At 38.9% G+C, this 19,579-nt stretch overlaps 1 protein-coding gene across 2 annotated transcripts in view; it reads left to right on the top strand.

Annotated features, from left to right (window-relative positions):
* Positions 1–19,579, top strand: part of RBBP8 (RB binding protein 8, endonuclease) — a 103,316-nt gene that overhangs the window by 62,357 nt on the left and 21,380 nt on the right. For both annotated transcript variants that reach the window (XM_023207796.1, XM_023207797.2), the window contains exons 10-16: positions 1,153–1,265; positions 3,260–4,154; positions 4,236–4,362; positions 7,436–7,524; positions 8,705–8,819; positions 12,994–13,137; positions 18,503–18,572. In XM_023207796.1, the coding sequence (XP_023063564.1) occupies positions 1,153–1,265; positions 3,260–4,154; positions 4,236–4,362; positions 7,436–7,524; positions 8,705–8,819; positions 12,994–13,137; positions 18,503–18,572 (1,553 nt within the window). The remainder of the gene's footprint in view (positions 1–1,152; positions 1,266–3,259; positions 4,155–4,235; positions 4,363–7,435; positions 7,525–8,704; positions 8,820–12,993; positions 13,138–18,502; positions 18,573–19,579) is intronic.

Below are 19,579 nucleotides of genomic sequence, written 5' to 3'. Positions count from 1 at the left end.
CTCAAGTGATCCTCCCATCTCAGCCTCCCAAATAGCTGGGACTACAGACATATACCACCATGCCCAGCTAATTATTTTTGTAGAGATGGGGGCCTCAACTGTGTTGCCCAGACGGATCTCAGACACCTGGCCTCAAGAGATCCTCCTGCTCAAAGTGTTGTTGAGATTACAGATGGGAGTCACCACATCCAGCTGTACTCTTATGAAGTTGTCTTGCTGTTGAATTTCTAAAACTTGAATTGGTTTTTCATTACATGTGGATTTGTTTGTCCTTTCTAGTTTTAAATTCATTCTTAAATGATAATGGGTAGTTTTTCACCTTTGAACTTTGAATGCGTTTTAATACTTTCTAATTCCCTCCTACCCATAAACCTGGCAAGTCATAGCTGAGACACCAAATAGATTAAGGGAGCTGAAATCTAATGACTTGCTGCTCAACGTGTGATCCATGGGCCAACAGCATCTGCATCACTTTTGAAGTTTGGTAGAGATGAGGAATCTCAGGCCTACTGAACTTGCATTTTAACAGGATCTCCAGTTGACTTGTATGCGTGTTAAAGATTGAGAAGCACTGTTCTGTAAAGGATTATTTTAAATTCATCTCCTATCAGTGTGAATAATTATCTCTATTCCCTTCTGCACATCTTTATGTTGTTTTTTGGAATTGGAGTTTTATATGCAGGTAGTAGAATATACTTATGTAAAACACTGATGCTTTTCTCTTTAAACTTAGAATGTGCTTCATATTTTTCATTGTGGTGAAATTAACATAATCATTTTGAAGTGTACAACTCAATGATATTTAGTACATTCACAATATTATGCAGCTATCACTTCTATCCAGTTCCAAAGCATTTTTATCACCTTCAGAGAAAACCTCATACCCATTAATCACGTATCCCCATTCTCCTCACCTCATTCTTCCACCTCCTACTTGCATCCTGTGGTAACTACCAATCTGCTTTCTGTCCCTATAGATTTGCCTATTCTGAATATTTCATAGAAATGGAATCATACATTATGTGGCCTTTGTCTGGCTTCTTAGTATATTTTTGAGGTTCATCTGCATCGTAACATGTATCAGTACTTCATCCCTTTTTAAGAATGAACAAATCCCATTACATGGGTGTGCTTCATGTTTTACTCTTGAAGGAAACTCAAGGTCCCATGAGCCCCCTTGGTGATGAGCTCTACCACTGTCTGGAAGGAGATCACAAGAAACAGCCTTTTGAGGAATCTACAAGAAATACTGAAGATAGTTTAAGGTAATCACGGGCACATTGGTGAAAACTTACAAGCTATTGGTGAGATCCCATTACAATGAATTCCATGTAATTAAACCATTTCTCTCCTTCAACATATAGTTTGTTATTCTGGTTATATACATTTTTACTTTAAAAATTGTCTCCCTAGTTTCTGACCGATTGAGAGCTTTTTTGCATTACAGTAGAAAGGTGGATATCATTTTTAGCTACTTTCTGTGTTTCTGTCAAGCAGTACTTATTCCCAGTACTTGTCACTTGCTCCTTTAAAGAGCCAGTCATCCCTTTGGGGTTTATATTTCCAAAAACTGGATGTTCTACAAAATGCATCTAGAAGCTTGGATGAGCTTCCAAGATTGTGTTGCATCTCATTTTTACTAATTTCAGAATATCTATTAACCAATAATAGAGCCATTCCATGATATCAGAGGGGGATTAGTTATAGGACTCCCTCCCCCGTGGGTACCAAAATCCAAAGATGCTCAAGACCGTTACATAAAATGGCCATCATTATTGCATATAACCTGTGCACATCCTCCTGTATATTTTATGTAATTTCCAGATTAGTTAATAACACCTAATACAGCGCCTACATATCAGTCCATTTGCAAAGATTCAACATAGTACTTGGCACATGGAAAATTCAAGTTTTGCCTTTTGGAACGTTGTGAAATTTGGATTTTTTACCCAAATTATTTTCTAGCCACATGGTTGAATCTACAGATGCAGAACCCACAGATAAGGAGGGCCAGTGTACCTGTATTTATTTAGCATTTTGCTTTTTAAAAGAGCTTTCGGTTTTTAGATATATAGATAGATACCTATCTATATATGTATGTCACAGTCTGTCAGTAACTGATTAAAGTAGATTTTGTTACCCTCATTTTTTGGTTTATTTTACAGATTACAAAAATGCAGCTCCAAAAAGATTAGATGTCTTGTTTAAGGCCATATAGCTATTAAGTGGTAGAGCCAGAGATCTCACCCAGCCCACATCTTCAAACTTAAACTTACTGCTCTTTCTACGGATATTTCCTCTGCTAGAGACAGGCTGAATCTTAATTTATGTTGAATTCTGCAGTGTAAGAATTTTGTTTCTTGGAGTTACTCATAATAAAATTTCATAACAAAAGAACTTAGGTTCTCAGTGAAATTTATTAAAGTATGATTTTTGTTTGTTTGTTTCTTGAGACAGAGTCTCACTCTGTCATCCAGGCTTGACTCACTGCAACCTCCACCTCCCAGGTTCAAGTGATTCTCATGCCTTAACCACCTGAGTAGCTGGGATTACTGGCGTGTGCCACCACACCTGGCTAATTTTTGTATTTTCAGTAGAGACGGGATTTCACCATGTTAGCTAGGCTGGCCTCGAACTTCTGGCCTCAAGTGGTCTGCCCACCTCAGCCTCCCAAAGTGCTGGGACTTACAGGCATGAGCCACCATGCCTGGCAAAAGATGATTTTTCGTATAATAAAGTGATTTAAAGTACTTAAGAAAAATTTTGGCCGGGCGCGGTGGCTCATGCCTGTAATCCCAGCACTTTGGGAGGCCGAGGCGGGCGGATCACAGGGTCAGGAGATCGAGACCACGGTGAAACCCCGTCTCTACTAAAAATACAAAAAATTAGCCGGGCGCGGTGGCGGGCGCCTGTAGTCCCAGCTACTCAGGAGGCTGAGGCAGGAGAATGGCGTGAACCCAGGAGGCGGAGCTTGCAGTAAGCCGAGATCGTGCCACTGCACTCCAGCCAGGGGGACAGAGTGAGACTCCGTCTCAAAAAAAAAAAAAAAAGAAAATTTTTTAAATGTGAATATTATGATATTGAGAAATACTTCCTATGTCATTTTTCTCTGCTTTTCCCCTTATCTTTTGTCATCTAAATGAAGAGAAGCCAAAAGCTCTACCTTGTCTTAAATTTTGGTTAATCATTTGCCTCTAAGAGGTAGATAAGACCTTACTATTAATTCTGTATTAAAGAGTTGTTATCACTCTGTATTTAGATTTTCAGATTCTGCTTCAAAGACGACTCCTCAAGAAGAATTACCTACTCGAGTGTCATCTCCTGTATTTGGAGCTACCTCTACTATCAAAAGTGGTTTAGATTTGAATACAAGTTTGTCCCCTTCTCTTTTACAGCCTGGGAAAAAAAAACATCTGAAAACACTCCCTTTTAGCAACACTTGTGTATCTAGATTAGAGAAAACTAGATCAAAATCTGAAGATAGTGCCCTTTTCACACATCAGAGTCTTGGGTCCGAAGTGAACAAGATCATTATCCAGTCATCGTCTAATAAACAGATACTTATAAATAAAAATATAAGTGAATCCATAGGTGAGAAGGATAGGACTGAGTACGTTGAAGATTCTAACTCTGATAAACTTTTGGAGCCCCTGAAATCATTGGGAGGCCGAACATCCAAAAGGAAGAAAACTGAGGAAGAAAGTGAACATGAAGTAAGCTGCCCCCAAGCTTCTTTTGATAAAGAAAATGCTTTCCCTTTTCCAATGGATAATCAGTTTTCCATGAATGGAGACTCTGTGATGGATAAACCTCTGGATCTGTCTGATAGATTTTCAGCTATTCAGCGTCAAGAGAAAAGCCAAGGAAGTGAGACTTCTAAAAACAAATTTAGGCAAGTGACTCTTTATGAGGCTTTGAAGACCATTCCAAAGGGCTTTTCCTCAAGCCGTAAGGCCTTGGATGGCAACTGCACGTTGCCCAAAGATTCCCCAGAGGTACCCTGTTTACAGGAATGCATCATCCTTCAGCCCTTGAGTAAATTCTCTCCAGACAATAAACCAGCATTACAGATAAAAGAAGAAAATGCTGTCTTCAAAATTCCTCTACGTCCACGTGAAAGTTTGGAGACTGAGAATGTTTTAGATGACGTGAAGGTTTGTGTTAAATGTTCAAGGATTTTGATTAAAATGGTAGCTTGTGATTTCCTTTAGAGCTAACAGTTATTTGTGTTTTAGGGTGCTGGTTCTCATGAGCCAATGAAAATACAAAGCAGGTCCGTCCATGGAGGATGTGAACTTGCATCAGTTCTTCAGTTAAATCCATGTAGAACTGGTAAAATAAAGTCTCTACAAAACAACCAAGGTGTGTACACTGTAAACAGGATCTCCACTTTTTTTAATGACTTTAAATTGAATGTCATTATTTACTTTTTTAAATGGATTGAATTGTTTTGGAAAAAAAGTTATTTCTTCCTTCATGTGTCTGTATTTATAGGACGATTCTCACCTTTTACCGGTGACTTTTCTGTTCTTATACTTTTTGAAAAAAATGAATTGACATCTTTTGATACCTACTTTTATATATGATTTTGTAAATTTACTCATTTTATATAGTTGTTTATTTTCTTTACAAAAGTTTTAACAAATTTAAACTGTACAGAATTTTTAAAAATAAAAATTAGAATGTTCATTATCTAAACTTTGTTCGTCACCCCATAGGACATTTGTCATTTTTCTTTGCATTTACACGTATATCTGTAAACATATTCATGTATATACTTAAATACTTTTTTTTTTTTTGAGGCGGAGTCTCGCTCTGTGCAGTGGTGCAGTCTTGGGTCACTGCAAGCTCTGCCTCCCAGGTTCACGCCATTCTCCTGCCTCAGCCTCCTGAGTAGCTGGGACTACAGGTGCCCACCAACACGCCTGGCTAATTTTTTTTTTTTTTGGTATTTTTAGTAGAGACGGGGTTTCACTGTGTTAGCCAGGATGGTCTGGCTCCCCTGACCTTGTGATCTGCCGCCTTCGGCCTCCCAAAGTGCTGAGATTACAGGCCTGAGCCACCGCACCCAGCCACTTATGTATGTTTTTAAACTCCTTTAAAAACATTGTTGACCTGGCACGGTTGCTCACACCTGTAATCCCAGCACTTTGGGAGGCCGTGGCAGGCAGATCACGAGGTCAGGAGAGCGAGACCATCCTGGCTAACACGGTGAAATGCCGTCTCCTAAAAATACAAAAAATAAGCCAGGCGTGGTGGCAGGCACCTGTAGTCCCAGCTACTTGGCAGGCTGAGGCAGGAGAATGGTGTGAACCCGGAAGGCGGAGCTTGCAGTGAGCCGAGATGGTGCTACTGCGCTGCACTCTAGCCTGGGTGATAGAACGAGACTCCGTCTCAAAAAAAAAAATTGTTTGCCCTAAGATATATAGGTATCTTTTCATAATTTTGCTATCTTTTATTAGTATTATTATTATTATTTGAGACAGTGTCTCACTTTGTCACCCAGACTGGTGTGCAGTGGCATGATCACGGCTCACTTGCAGCATTGACCTCCAAGGCTCAGGTGGATCCTCCCATCTCAGCCTCCTGGATAGCTGGGACTACAAGCACGCACCACCACACTGAACTGATTTTTTTATTTTTTGAAGAGACAGGGTTTCGCCATGTTGCCCAGGTTGGTACAAAACTGCTGGACTCAAGCCATCTGCCTGCCTTGGCCTCCCAAAGTGCTGGGATTACAGGTGTGAACCACCCACGCCCAGCGTGCTGTCTTTAAAAAAGTAATTCTTTTTTTTTTTCAGCCACCAACATTTCTATAGTTCAAGTGCAGTATTTTTTCTTGTATCTTAATTGGCAAGTTATTCCTTTATTCTGGGTTTATTTTCCCTTTTTCCTGAAACACAGTCATTAGTTGTTTTTCCAGTAAGTGTTTTAGTCTCTACATGAAAACATTTTTTCACTATCATTCATGATTTTTTTTTTAGCTTTTTGTTTTTATTTTTTTCATGGTTGTTCTAGGGATTACAGTATATCTACTTAGCCTTTTACAGTCTACTTGGAGTTAATGTACCACTTCATGTTCTGTAACTACACTTTATGTAGTTCCTGTGTATTATATCTACATACATTGAAAACCCCACCATACAATGTTACAGTTTTTAATTTTAAAAAATTTTTAATTGAAATACAAATCACATACCATAAAAATCACCCACTAAAATGTTGAATTCTGTGGTTTGATTTACCCACAGAGTTGTACAACCATCACTGTAGTCTAGGTTTAGAACATTTTCATCACTTTCCTTCCCCATATCCCCTCCGCAGTCCTAGGCACCGTGAATCTACTTTCTCTCTTGTAGACTTGCCTATTCTGGAGTTTTCATATAAATGGAATCATTTAAAGTGTGATCTTTTGTTACTTCTTTCCCTTAGCATAATGTTTTCAGTTCTCTGTTACAGCATATATCAACATTTTATTTCTTTTTATTGGATAACTTTTTTTTATTATATAAGTATACCATATTTTAGGCATTTATTAGTTGACATTTAAGTTGTTTTAGGTTTTTTGCTATTATGAACTATGCTGCTATGAACATTTGCATACAGGTTTTTGTGTGAATGTATGTTTTCATTTTTCTTGGATTATACCTAGGAATGGAACTGTTGGACCATATGCCAATTCTACATTTTACCTTTTGAAGGACTGCCTATTTTCCAAAGCAGCTACACCGCTTCACATTTCCACCAGCAGTATGTGAGGGTTCCAGTATCTCCACATCCTCACTAGCACTTGTTACAGCTTTTTGATTTTTGCCATCTCGTGGTTTTGGTTTGCATTTCCTTGATGGCTAATGATGTTAAGCATCCTTTCATGTTTATTGGCAATTTGTATATCTTCTTTGGAGAACTGTCTATTTAGATCTTTTGCCCATCTTTAATTGGGATATTTGTCTTTTTATTGAGCTGAGAGAGTTCCTTTTTTTTTTTTTTTTTTTTTTTTTTTGAGACGGAGTCTCGCTCTGTCGCCCAGGCTGGAGTGCAGTGGCGTGATCTCCACTCACTGCAAGCTCTGCCTCCCGGGTTCATGCCATTCTCCTGCCTCAGCCTCCCATGTAGCTGGGACTACAGGCGCCCGCCACCGTGCCCGGCTAATTTTTTTTTTTTTTTTTCATAGAGACAGGGTTTCACCGTGTTAGCCAGGATGGTCTCGATCTCCTGACCTCGTGATCCGCCTGTCTCGGCCTCCCAAAGTGCTGGGATTACAGGCGTGAGCCACCGCACCCGGCCGAGAGTTCTTTATATATCTTAGATATAAGTCCTTTACCAGACATACGATTTGCAAAAATTTTAAATTCTTTAGGTCCCATAATATTTTAAAGTGATGAGAATTTTTGAAATCAGTTTTTTCATTGCTTGCTCTTTCCCTTTACCTAAGATGTATCCTTTGAAAATATCCAGTGGAATATAGATCCGGGAGCAGACCTTTCTCAGTATAAAATGGATGTTACTGTAATAGATACAAAGGTAAGTTAAAAAGTAAAACCAAAACTCATTTGACTCTTGTTCTAATGAGGTGTTAGTCAACCTCCTCTCGTGACTTACTCTATCACCTTAAGATAGTCAGATACCTCTTAAAACCTACGTGTATTTATGCAGAAAATTAAGAAATAAAAATGCTTATTCTTCTAACTTTATGGTATTTTTTAAAGGGTAATAATACTTTCTGACTTTAAAGGGCTTTGCTGAAAAATATTAATATAGTAATACAGTTTTTAAAAGAATGCAATGGCCAGGCACAGTGGCTCATGCCTGTAATCCCAACAATCTGGGAGGTTAAAGAGAGAGAATCACTTGAAGCCAGGAATTCGAGACCAGCCTGGGCAACATAGCAATGCCCTGTCTCTACAGGAAATTTTAAAATTAGCTGGGCATGGTATTGCATACCTGTAGTGCTAGCTTCTTGGGAGGCTGAGGTTGGGAGGATACCTTGAACCCAGGAATTCGAGGCTGCAGTGAGATATGATCACAGCACTGCACATCCAGGTTAGGCAACCAGAGCAAGACCCTGTCTCATAAATAAAAATAATGCAAAATGCTGCATGTCTTATATAATTTTATCTTTCATTAAAATAATTCGTCGTGTCTTCATTAGCTTTAAAATAATGTACCATAAAATTTATCTTCCAAGTCGACTATTTTTTAAAATACTGTATTTTTTAAAAATTAAAATTCCTAGTGGAAATAGTTTTTTGTCTTGTATTTAGGTTCTGTGTAGTTTCAGAAGTTCCCTTTTACTTGGTAGCATATTAATAACCAAGTATTTAACATTTGCTAAGTAATATATGCCTATCAGGAAATTAAATTTAATTTTTGAAATTGTTCTTAGTGTACATTGATGTTCATTACTATGAGGCAGATTGGAAAAGAAAGGCAGGAAAAGTTCAAGGGTGTTTAGTGGTAAATAATTGTCCCTTTTCTTGGCAGCAGTCCTTCTTTTCCTAGGCTTGATTATACTAAAGCTAAAATGTTTTATAAGCAGTAAAACCTAAATCCTTACCTGTTTGTAAAGTATAAAAGTAAATATAGTTTAATGCTTAAAAGTGGTAAAATGTATGTTATTTTACCAAAATGTCTTGTAAAAATTAAATATAAGACCATAAAGGAATAATTGTTAAAACTTTTGATTTTTAAAATATCTATTCAGGATGGCAGTCAGTCAAAATTAGGAGGAGAAACAGTGGACATGGACTGTACATTGGTTAGTGAAACCGTTCTCTTAAAAATGAAGAAGCAAGAGCAGGAGGGAGAAAAAAGTTCAAGTAAGATTTTTGTTTTTGTTTTTTATTTTAATAAAAAACGTGTGTGAAGTTTGTAGTTGTACCATTGCACTGATTAGCTCAGGTGACCTCTTCACCATACACCAGGTTTTTTCCTGCTCTGTTAACTTTATGTTCCTCTTAGGAAAGCTCAGTTTCAGTACGTCAGAAAAAAAAGTCTTTAACCAAAATAATTTCATTTCAGAAAAGATTCATATCTTCAGGGATTTGCAAATGACAGCCAGCTACCAGTTTTGTAAATAAAGTTCTACCAGTGCACAGCCTTATTCATTTCTTTATGTATTGCCCATCGCTGTTTGTTCCATACAGCTGCAAAATTGAGTAGTTGGTGCAGAGACCTTATAGCCCCACAAACCTCAAATAGTTATTTTCTGACCCTTTAAGAAAAAGCTTGCTGATCCCTGGTGTAGACAATTTTTTATAAATGGTATAACAGGAAGTCTTGAGTCCTGTGTTAGAATTAACGTTTGCTAAAGCAATTTGATAAGGAAAGAAAGCAGAAATCTACTGAGAAGTGTTAGTATAGTTTTACAGGTTTTTTTGTTTGTTTGTTTGTTTGTTTTTGAGACGGAGTCTTGCTCTGTCGCCGGGGCTGGAATGCGGTGGCCGGATCTCAGCTCACTGCAAGCTCCGCCTCCCGGGTTTACGCCATTCTCCTGCCTCAGCCTCCCAAGTAGCTGGGACTACAGGCGCCCGCCACCTCGCCCGGCTAGTTTTTTGTATTTTTAGTAGAGACGGGGTTTCACCGTGTTAGCCAGGATGGTCTCGATTTCCTGACCTCGTGATCCGCCCGTCTCGGCCTCCCAAAGTGCTGGGATTACAGGCTTGAGCCACCGCGCCCAGCCTAGTTTTACAGGTTAACATTCAGAATCCTAGTGTATATGCTGAGTTAATCTGCTGTATTCCACTTCTACTGATGAGGCAATGTGGCCACATTAGTGGTCTACAGCCCTTTGTAGTGAGAATCTATTAGTTATTCACCCAAAGTCTTGATTTTTCAGAAGAGATGAGAACAATAGGAGGATTTTGGTTAGCACTACCTTAGCAACTTTCCTAACTGTAGGGGCGCATGACATGAGAACAGCTAGACTAGGAACAGTTGTCATTTATCACCCTTATGTATTGAAGGGCAAGGGTCTGCCACATGGGGAAGCAGTGCTAAAAGCAGAGACATTCCCCAGTGATCATTTGTTAGAAGACAAATACATTGAGGCTGGGTGTGCATTCCTTATCTTCTGCTGAATTTTCTATAGTCTACCTGCTCAGAGCAAAAAATAAAATAGTCTTGCCCTGGCTTCTTCTGAATCAGTGTATCTATTGCTGCCTTAAATGCAGTAAATGAAAGAAAATTTTAGTAGTCTTTGCCTTATTTGTTCTTCAATGACACATAACAAACTATGTGATGAAGCAGATGGTTACCTAGGTAGAGAAGCCAATACCTATTAAAAGAAAAAACCTTCACAGTAGTTTATTGCCATTTTATGGTTTGTATGACACTAAATAACTTTTCTTAAGAGGATACTTTGCTTTTAAGATTATTTTCTTCCTGGTACTAGCCTCTGATCATGTTTTTCTCATTTTTGTAGAAAAGAGAAAATCTAAAGTATGCCTACTTTAAATCTATTCAGAAGACAATAGTTTCTCAAATTTATTTGAAGCAAGTATGATGTGAAAGAGAAATTAGCACTTGGACTAATGAGGGGACATTATAGAGATAATTTTGGCTAATAAAGTGCTGTGGATACTATTGCTACATAATGAATGAATCACTGGAATAACTCAGAGGATTCAAACAAAAACTTTTCTTATCTTCCTAGTTTCTGTAGCTCAGGAATTCAGGAAAGGCTTGGCTGGTCAGTTCTGTTTCAGGGTCTCATGCAGTTGTAGGCAGATGGTGGCTGGAACTGAAACAGCAGAGGGCTGGGCAGCTGGAGAGTGACTTGGCATCTCCTCATTCACTCTGAGGGCTTATTCACATAGGCTCATTTGAGCTTCCTCTTCACATGGAAGATAAGTTCCCAGAGTTGGCACCCCAACAGAACAAAGCAGAAGCAGGTGGCATTTTTATGACCTCCGAGGTAACATAGTGTCACAAAGATCTGCACAGGCATAAAGTGAAATGAACAGGCCCTCAGTGACACTCGGTGGGAGGAGTGTTGACATCATGTTGTAAGAACAGCACATGGAATGGGAGACGTTAGTGAGGTTATATTAAAAAAAAAAAAAAAAATTTACCCCATAAGATAAAACTTTTCCAACACTCAGAATTGGTTTAAAATGAAATATACCAATAAAAATTCCATATTACTGCCAGTATTTCAATTCAGAAAATTTTCCTGCACCTACTCTGTGTTAGACTTACTAGGTGCTATGACAGAAAGATCAGCAAGGATATATTCTCTGTCTTCAGGTATTTCACAATCACAAATCAAACAAAAATAAATCAGCAGTTTAACATTTTGCTTTACAAACAGCATACACAGAATGTTCTGAGGATGCCTAGCACAATGCCTGGTGCATAGAAGTTGTATTTTATTTACAAATTTAACCTTCAGCATGCAAAATGTGTAATTATCAGTAAATACCAGCAAAAATTTTGTAGTAGGAAGTGTTTTAGGAACTAGAGATAATGAATAAACAGAACAAAAGTAGTTACCTCATGGAACTTACATTCTAATGATAGAAATAAGCAATTATATATATAACAGATGATGGTAAGTCCAGGAGAAAGGTAAAGCAAGTTAAGAGTGAGAGAGTGCTGCAGGTTGGGAGAGGTGGTACTTACATAGAATAATCTCAGCAGACCTCTTTTCTGTCATATTTGTTAGCCAACTGGCTTTAAACTCTGGTGTTTTTTAAGTGTGATTATGTAATGGGAAATGTCGTTAGATCTGTGAAGATGAATTTATCACTTTCCATGTCAAATATGGCATTGAATTCCTAATTTCTAGTAATACTAAACTACCAGATGCTAATGATGATGAAAGAAAATACTTTTTCGCTATTTAATAACAAAAGTAAACATGAGAGGGTAGAGCACAGTGACTCGCACGTGTAATCCCAGCACTTTGGAAGGCCAAGGCGGGCGGATCACTTGAGGTCAGGAGTTTGAGACCAGCCTGGCCAACATGGCGAACCTCCGTCTCTACGAAAAATACAAAAATTAGCCAGGTATGATGGCACACACCTGTAATCCCAGCTACTTGGGAGGCTGAGGCAGAAGGATTGTTTGAACCTGGGAGGCAGAGGTTGCAGTGAGCCAACATCGTATCCCTGCACTCCAGCCCAGGTGACAGAGTGAGATTCCGTCTCAAAAAAAAAGCATGAGTAAACGACATTTAAAGCCATAACATAAAGTCTTTGTAAATGTACAGTAACTACCCAGAGTTGGGAGTTTATTCTTACCTCATACACGAATTACAAGAATTAAACCTCATTATAAGAATCATGATTTAAGAAGTGTCTGTGAACACTTTATTACATACATTACAGTTTGTTACTCACTTAGAGTAACTGAATTAACACACAGCCTTACAGCTTGCAACTAATATTCTCAGAATCATGTTTAGCATGTGTCCACAAACATTTCACTACATGCGTTACGTCTTTACACCAAAAGAACACTCTTCACAGCTAGGCCTGCAACCCTCATTGTAATAATCACGCCTTTAAACACTTCATTAATATACATTATGGTTTGTTACTCACTTATATTCACTGAATTTAGCACTCTTAACAAGACAGCTTACAAGTAACATTCTTAGAACTATCTTTTGCATATATGTCTACAAGCCTTTCACTGCCTATATTACATCTATTCACTGAAAGAATACTCTTCAGATAAGGCCTATAATCCACATTTTTTTTCTTTTCTTAAAACATTTTTTAAACTATTAAATTTTATTTTAGGTTTGCAGGTTCATAAAAAGGTTTGTTATATAGATAAACACGTGTCATGGGAATTTGTTGCACATATTATTACATCACAGTTATTAAGCTCAGTACCCAATATATAATCCATATTTTCACAACCATATTTTAAGAAGTATCTTTAAGGACTGCATTGTTATTGTGTGGCAGTTACTACAGTTTCATGATGGTCTATATAGAAAGCAAAAGCTTGCTTGTTGCCCTCAGCCGATGCTCTTTTACATAGATGAAGAAAGAAAAATGAATGATAGCTTGGAAGATATGTTTGATCAGACAACACATGAAGAGTATGAATCCTGTTTGGCAGATAGTTTCTCCCAAGCAGCAGATGAAGAGGAGGAATTGTCTGCTGCCACAAAGAAACCACACAGTAAGATTATTTTCTCTTTAACTATGGCTTCTCAGTTGCAAAATTCAGTAAGTTAAGTTATTAAGCTAATAACAAAGGCTTGATAACATATCAGTAATTAAAGTTTCATATTTCTTGTATAAATTTTTTCACTTGTTTTAAATTTTGAGATAATGTCACACTGATAAGAGTTCCAGAAAATTGTTCGGCATTTTTCTGTACCTTTCACTCAACCTCTCCTTATGTTAACATGTTATATAGCTATAAAATATTTATTAGAACTAAGAAACTAGGCCGGGCGCGGTGGCTCAAGCCTGTAATCCCAGCACTTTGGGAGGCCGAGGCAGGCGGATCACGAGGTCAGGAGATCAAGACCATCCTGGCTAACACGGTGAAACCCCATCTCTACTAAAAAATACAAAAAACTAGTCGGGCGAGGTGGCGGGCGCCTGTAGTCCCAGCTACTCGGGAGGCTGAGGCAGGAGAATGGCGTGAACCCGGGAGGCGGAGCTTGCAGTGAGCCGATATCCAGCCACTGCACTCCAGCCTAGGCGACAGAAAAAGAACTAAGAAACTCCGTCTCAAAAAAAAAAAAAAAAACAGAACTAAGAAACTAACATTCATTTGGTATTAGAAATTTCTTTCTAAATACGCATGAAATTGGTAAAATTTTTGAGAAATTTCTGTTAATTATTAAATTAATTGTAATAAAGTAGAAGGAGAAAATTTTGTAGAACATTCAGATCTAGCCAGGCACAGCAGTTCGCACCTGTAATCCCAGCACTTTAGAAGGCCAAGGCAGACGGATTGCTTGAGCTCAGGAGTTCAAGACCAGCCTGGGCAATAAGACAAAACCTCATTTCTACAAAAATTAGCTTGGCATGGTGGCACGTATCTGTACTCCCAGCTACTTGGGGGCTGGGGCAAGAGGATCGCTTGAACACCCAGAAGGCTGTGGCTGCATCAGTGAATCACCCACTGCACTACAGCGTGGGCAACAGAGTGAGACCCTGTCTCCAAATAAATAATTATACTACAGCCTGGGCAACAGAGTGAGACCCTGTCTCCAAATAAATAATTAAAATAATTATACTACAGCCTGGGCAACAGAGTGAGACCCTGTCTCAAAAAAAAATAATAATTAAATTCAAAACAGGAAAATTCAGATCTGTTTTCTGCTGTGAATGCTTCATCTTACCAGCCAAAATACCTAATGTAACTATGTGTTTTAGTCTTTTTTTTTTTTTTTTTTTGAGACGGAGTCTCGCTCTATTGCCCAGACTGGAGTGCAGTGGCCAGATCTCAGCTCACTGCAAGCTCCGCCTCCCGGGTTTACGCCATTCTCCTGCCTCAGCCTCCCGAGTAGCTGGGACTACAGGCGCCTGCCACCATGCCTGGCTAACTTTTTTTATTTTTTAGTAGAGACGGGGTTTCACGGTGTTAGCCAGGATGGTCTCGATCTCCTGACCTCGTGATCCACCCGTCTCGGCCTCCCAAAGTGCTGGGATTACAGGCTTGAGCCACCGCGCCCGGCCCACCGTGTATTAGTCTTATTATCTCTTTCATTAGAAGCAGTAATTTTATAATGTAGGATAGCAATCAGAAAAATAATAATTGAAAATCTAAGTAGATAATCTGGATTGAAAATTGTAATTTTTGTTATCTCTCTCATTTTTCTCATTGTTATTAAATTGGTCCGAATTTTTAATCTAGTGCAAAGATTGTTTTATGCTGGTTTAAATGAACTTACGTTCTACTGTGGCACAATCTTGATTATGCTCATGTTTCCATGAGGTTTTTAAAACAGCCCTTAACTCAAAAATGAACGAGACCGAAACCGAAGATAGAGGACAGTAGTCTTTTGTTTGCTTAGTCCATGGCAAAAACTCCATCAAGTAAATTTTGAAATAAAAATTTACAGCTGTTCAGTATCCTTTTTCCCCCATGAAGGACCTTTTGCAAATAGGTTTCACTTCAAACAAAAAGAATATTTTTTTGCAAAGACGTACTTATTAATTTCTGTTCCTTGTTTTAAGTTACATTTGACACTGACTACCCCAGAATTTCTTCTCACTTAGCTTTTCTGATGATGCTGCATCGTTCTTTTTATTTATGGCATCTTCTTTCCTAGAATATCCCCAAGACACTTTCTTCGTCACAACTTGTTTTCTCTCACAGCTTTTATTAGCCCTACCTCTGAAAATGATTCCAAATCTGCGTCTCTAGGTTTGACTTCTCTGATGAATCCCAGTCTTGCATTTCTGAGTACTGTGAGATACTTTTGTCTCTTCAGCTTAAACATAACATGTCTAAGCCAATTTCCATTTACTTCCTACCAGAAAATCTTCAGATGTTTTTATTTTTCCCAGTCACCCAGGCATATAATTTAGGATTTGTTATGTATTTATTTTATTTTCTCAATCCAGTTACTACCTTACATGTGCTTTCTCACATAACCCTTAACTATCTACTTGCTTAACATTTAACTCTCTGCTTGCTTAATGTCTGTTTTCCTCACTGTAATGTAAACTCCATGAAGACAGGAGACCTGCTTTCTCTTGTTACAAATTGTATGTCTGGAACTTCGCACAATGCTCAGTAAATTTTGATTCTTTGAATAGATGCTGGCGTTTAGCTATTTGAGTCTAGACATCTTAGGAGTCGGGTCCCAAGTTATGAGTTCTAGTTTTTAATCTTTGTCACCAATTTTCTGATAAAATCTTTAATCTGTTTATTCTCTAGTTATAACTTACCTTAAAGATGCATTATAAAAATCAACAGGATTGGTGGCAATGTTAATTAGTATAGCCATTTTAGAAAATAGTATGAAGATTCCTCAAAAATCTAAAAATGGCTGAGGCGGGCGGATCACGAGGTCAGGAGATTAAGACCATCCTGGCTAACATGGTAAAACCCTGTCTCTACTGAAAAAAACAAAAAAATTAAGCGGGTGTGGTGGCAGGCATCTGTAGTCCCAGCTACTCGGGAGGCTGAGGCCGGAGAATGGCGTGAACAAAGGAGGTGGAACTTGCAGTGAGCCAAGATCACGCCACTGCGCTCCACCCTGGGCAACAAAGCGAGACTCCGTCTCAAAAAAAAAAAAAAACTAAAAATGGAACTATCATAGATCCAGCAGTCCCACTACTGGGTGTATATTCAAAGGAAAGGAAATCAGTATGTTAAAAAGATATCTGCACTCAACGTTTATTGCAGCACTGTTCAGAATAGCCAAGATACGGAATCAGCCTAAGTGTCTATTTACAGATAAATAGTTAAAGAAAACTATATATATAGATATATATGTATAGATACATACATACACACACATATACATACACACACAAAAATACTATTTAGCCACTAAAAAGAACAAAATTCTGTCATATGTGCAAACATCGATGAGTTTGAACAGCCTCATATTAGGTGCAATAAGCCAGGCACAGAAAGATAAATACCACATGTTCTTATTCGTATGTGGAATCTAAAAAAGTTGATCTCATAGAAGTAGAGAGTAGAATAGTGGTTACTAGAGATGGGGAAGACTGGGATAGCCAAAGGTGGGTTAATTAACATAAAAATATAGCTAGCCAAGCAAGGTGGCAGGCACCCATGGTCCGAGCTACTCAAGAGACTGAGGCAGGAGGATAGCTTGAGCCTTGGAGTTCTTGGAGTAGTGCTGTATTGGAGTTCTGAGGTATAATCCATATTAAGTTTAGCATCAATATGGTGACCTCTTAGAAGCAGGAGACCACTAAGTTGCTTAAGGAGCAGTGAACTGGCCCACTTCAAAAATGGAGCAGGTCGAAACTTGCATGCTGATCAGTAGTAGTATGGTGCCTATGAATTGCCCCTGCACTCCAGCCTGGGCAACATAGCAAGACCTGATCTCTAAGAAAAATAAATAAGGGAGCCTGGCACAGTGGATCATGCCTATAATCCCAGCATTTTGGGAGGCTGAGGCAGGTGGATCACAATCAGGAGATCGAGACCATCCTGGCTAACATGGTGAAACCCCATCTCTACTAAAAATACAAAAAATTAGCCGAGCGTAGTGGCATGCACATGTAGTCCCAGCTACTCAGGAGGCTGAGGCAGGAGAATCTCTTGAACCTGGGAGGTGGAAGTTGCAGTGAGCCTAGATTGTGCCACTGCACTCCAACCTGGGCAACAGAGCAAGACTCTGTCTCCAAAAAACAAAGAAAAATAAACAAAATGGTAAATAGAATAAGTTGTAGTGTTCAATAGCACTATATGGTGACTATAATTAACATATAAATATATGTTCTCAGCTAAAAGCACAGATTTTGAATGTTCCCATCACAAATGACAAACAAATGTTTGAGGTGACAGATATGCTAATTATCCTAATTTGTCATTACACATTGTGTACATATATCAGAGTATCACACTCTATAAAGATGTATAATTATGTGTAATTTTTTAAATTTTTTTGAGACGGGGTCTTGCTCTGTTGCCAGGCTGGAGTGCAGTGACACGATCTCAGCTCACTGCAATCTCCAACTCCCTGGTTTAAGCAATTCTTCTGCCTCAGCCTCCTGAGTAGCTGGGATTACAGGCGCCCACCACCATGCCCAGCTAATTTTTGTATTTTTAGTAGAGACAGGGTTTCACCATGTTGGCCAGGCTGGTCTCGAACTCCTGACCTCAGGTGATCCACCCACCTCAGCCTCCCAAAGTGCTGAGATTACAGGTATGAGCCACTGCACCCAGCCAAAATTAATATTGAAAGCTGTCTTTTCGTTGTCGTTTCTTGTCAAATGATAATAGTGGGCATCTGAATATTTCTTTTAAACTCTGAAATACTTTCTGAGATAATGACTTTTAGCTATATAGTAATTTTGAGGTAAATGAAACAGCGCCCGCCTCATTATGCAGATGCAAAAGAAAGAAAAAAGTAGTTACAGAGGCCCGGCGCGGTGGCTCACGCCTGTAATCCCAACACTTTGGGAGGCCAAGGCGGGCGGATCATGAGGTCAGGAGATTGAGTTCATCCTGGCTAACATGGTGAAACCCCGTCTCTACTGAAAACACAAAAAACTAGCCGGGTGAGGTGGCGGGCGCCTGTAGTCCCAGCTACTTGGGAGGCTGAGGCAGGAGAATGGCGTAAACCTGGGAGGTGGAGCTTGCAGTAAGCGGAGATCCTGCCACTGTACTCCAGCCTAGGTGACAGAGCAAGACTCCGTCTCAAAAAAAAAAAAAAAAGCAGTTACATAGTTACAGAACATTTAAATGAGTTGCTCAGAGGCCTAGAGTATGAAACCCAATGAAAATGGAAGTTTGAGTACATGTTATTTTCTTCCAAGCTAGTTAATTATTTCTCATTAAGTTATACATTTAGTTTGTAATGTGCATGTTTTATTTATAGCTCATGGTGATAAACAAGACAAAGTCAAGCAGAAAGCATTTGTGGAGCCGTATTTTAAAGATAATGAAAGGTAAGTTGGTTTTTATTTATACCAGCAATGTGACTGGAAGTACATTAGAGCTGTCTTTTATTTCTCTCTCTCTCTTTTTTTTTTTTTTTTTTTGAGACAGGGTCTTGGTCTGTCATCCAGGCTAGAGTACAATGGCTTCATCTCAGCTCACTGCAACCTCCGCCTTCTAGGCTCAAGCAATAACTCCCACCTCAGCCTCCTGAGTATCTGGGACTACAGGCACATACTACCACACCCGGCTAATTATTTTTTATAGAGACAGGGTTTCACCACGTTGCCAAGACTAATCTTGAACTCTTGGGCTCAAGCCATCCATCTGCCTCGGCCTCTCAAAGTGCTGGGATTACAGGCTTGAGCCACCACACCTGGCCAATAGAGCTGTCTTTGTCAGAGTGTCTCTAAACTGTTAAATAGCTACTTTGGTTAAGTTAAAATTATTTACTTTATGGTCATAAAAAAACGACTCAAGCATAAAAATGACAAATTTTACAAATAAGAAAATTTTTACCACCATCACCTTTTTTTAGCAGTCATAATATTGATTTTCTCTGCTTTATTTTTCTTGTCTGTGTGTGTGTGTGTGTATATATTTTTTTTTTTTTTTGAGACGGAGTTTCACTCTGTTGCCCAGGCTGGAGTACAGTGGCACAATCTCTGCCCACTGCAACCTCTTGTTTCCTGGGTTCAAGTGATTCTCCTGCCTTGGTCTCCCAAGTAGCTTGGATTACAGGTGCCCGCCACCAGGCCTGGATAATTTGTGTATTTTTATTAGAGATGGGGTTTCACCATGTTAGCCAGGCTGGTCTTGAACTCTTGACCTCAGGTGATCCACCTGCCTCAGCCTCCCAAACTAATGGGATTACAGGCATGAGCCACCACACCCAGCCTGTTTTATTATTTTTTTAAAAATCGTCTTTTTATTCTATCTTATTTTCTTTTATTTATTTATTTATTTATTTATTTTTTATTATACTTTAAGTTCTAGGGTACATGTGCATAACGTGCAG

Source organism: Piliocolobus tephrosceles, chromosome 18 (assembly GCF_002776525.5).
Source record: "Piliocolobus tephrosceles isolate RC106 chromosome 18, ASM277652v3, whole genome shotgun sequence".
Taxonomy (NCBI): domain Eukaryota; kingdom Metazoa; phylum Chordata; class Mammalia; order Primates; family Cercopithecidae; genus Piliocolobus; species Piliocolobus tephrosceles.
This window is presented reverse-complemented; position numbering and strand designations above follow the sequence as displayed.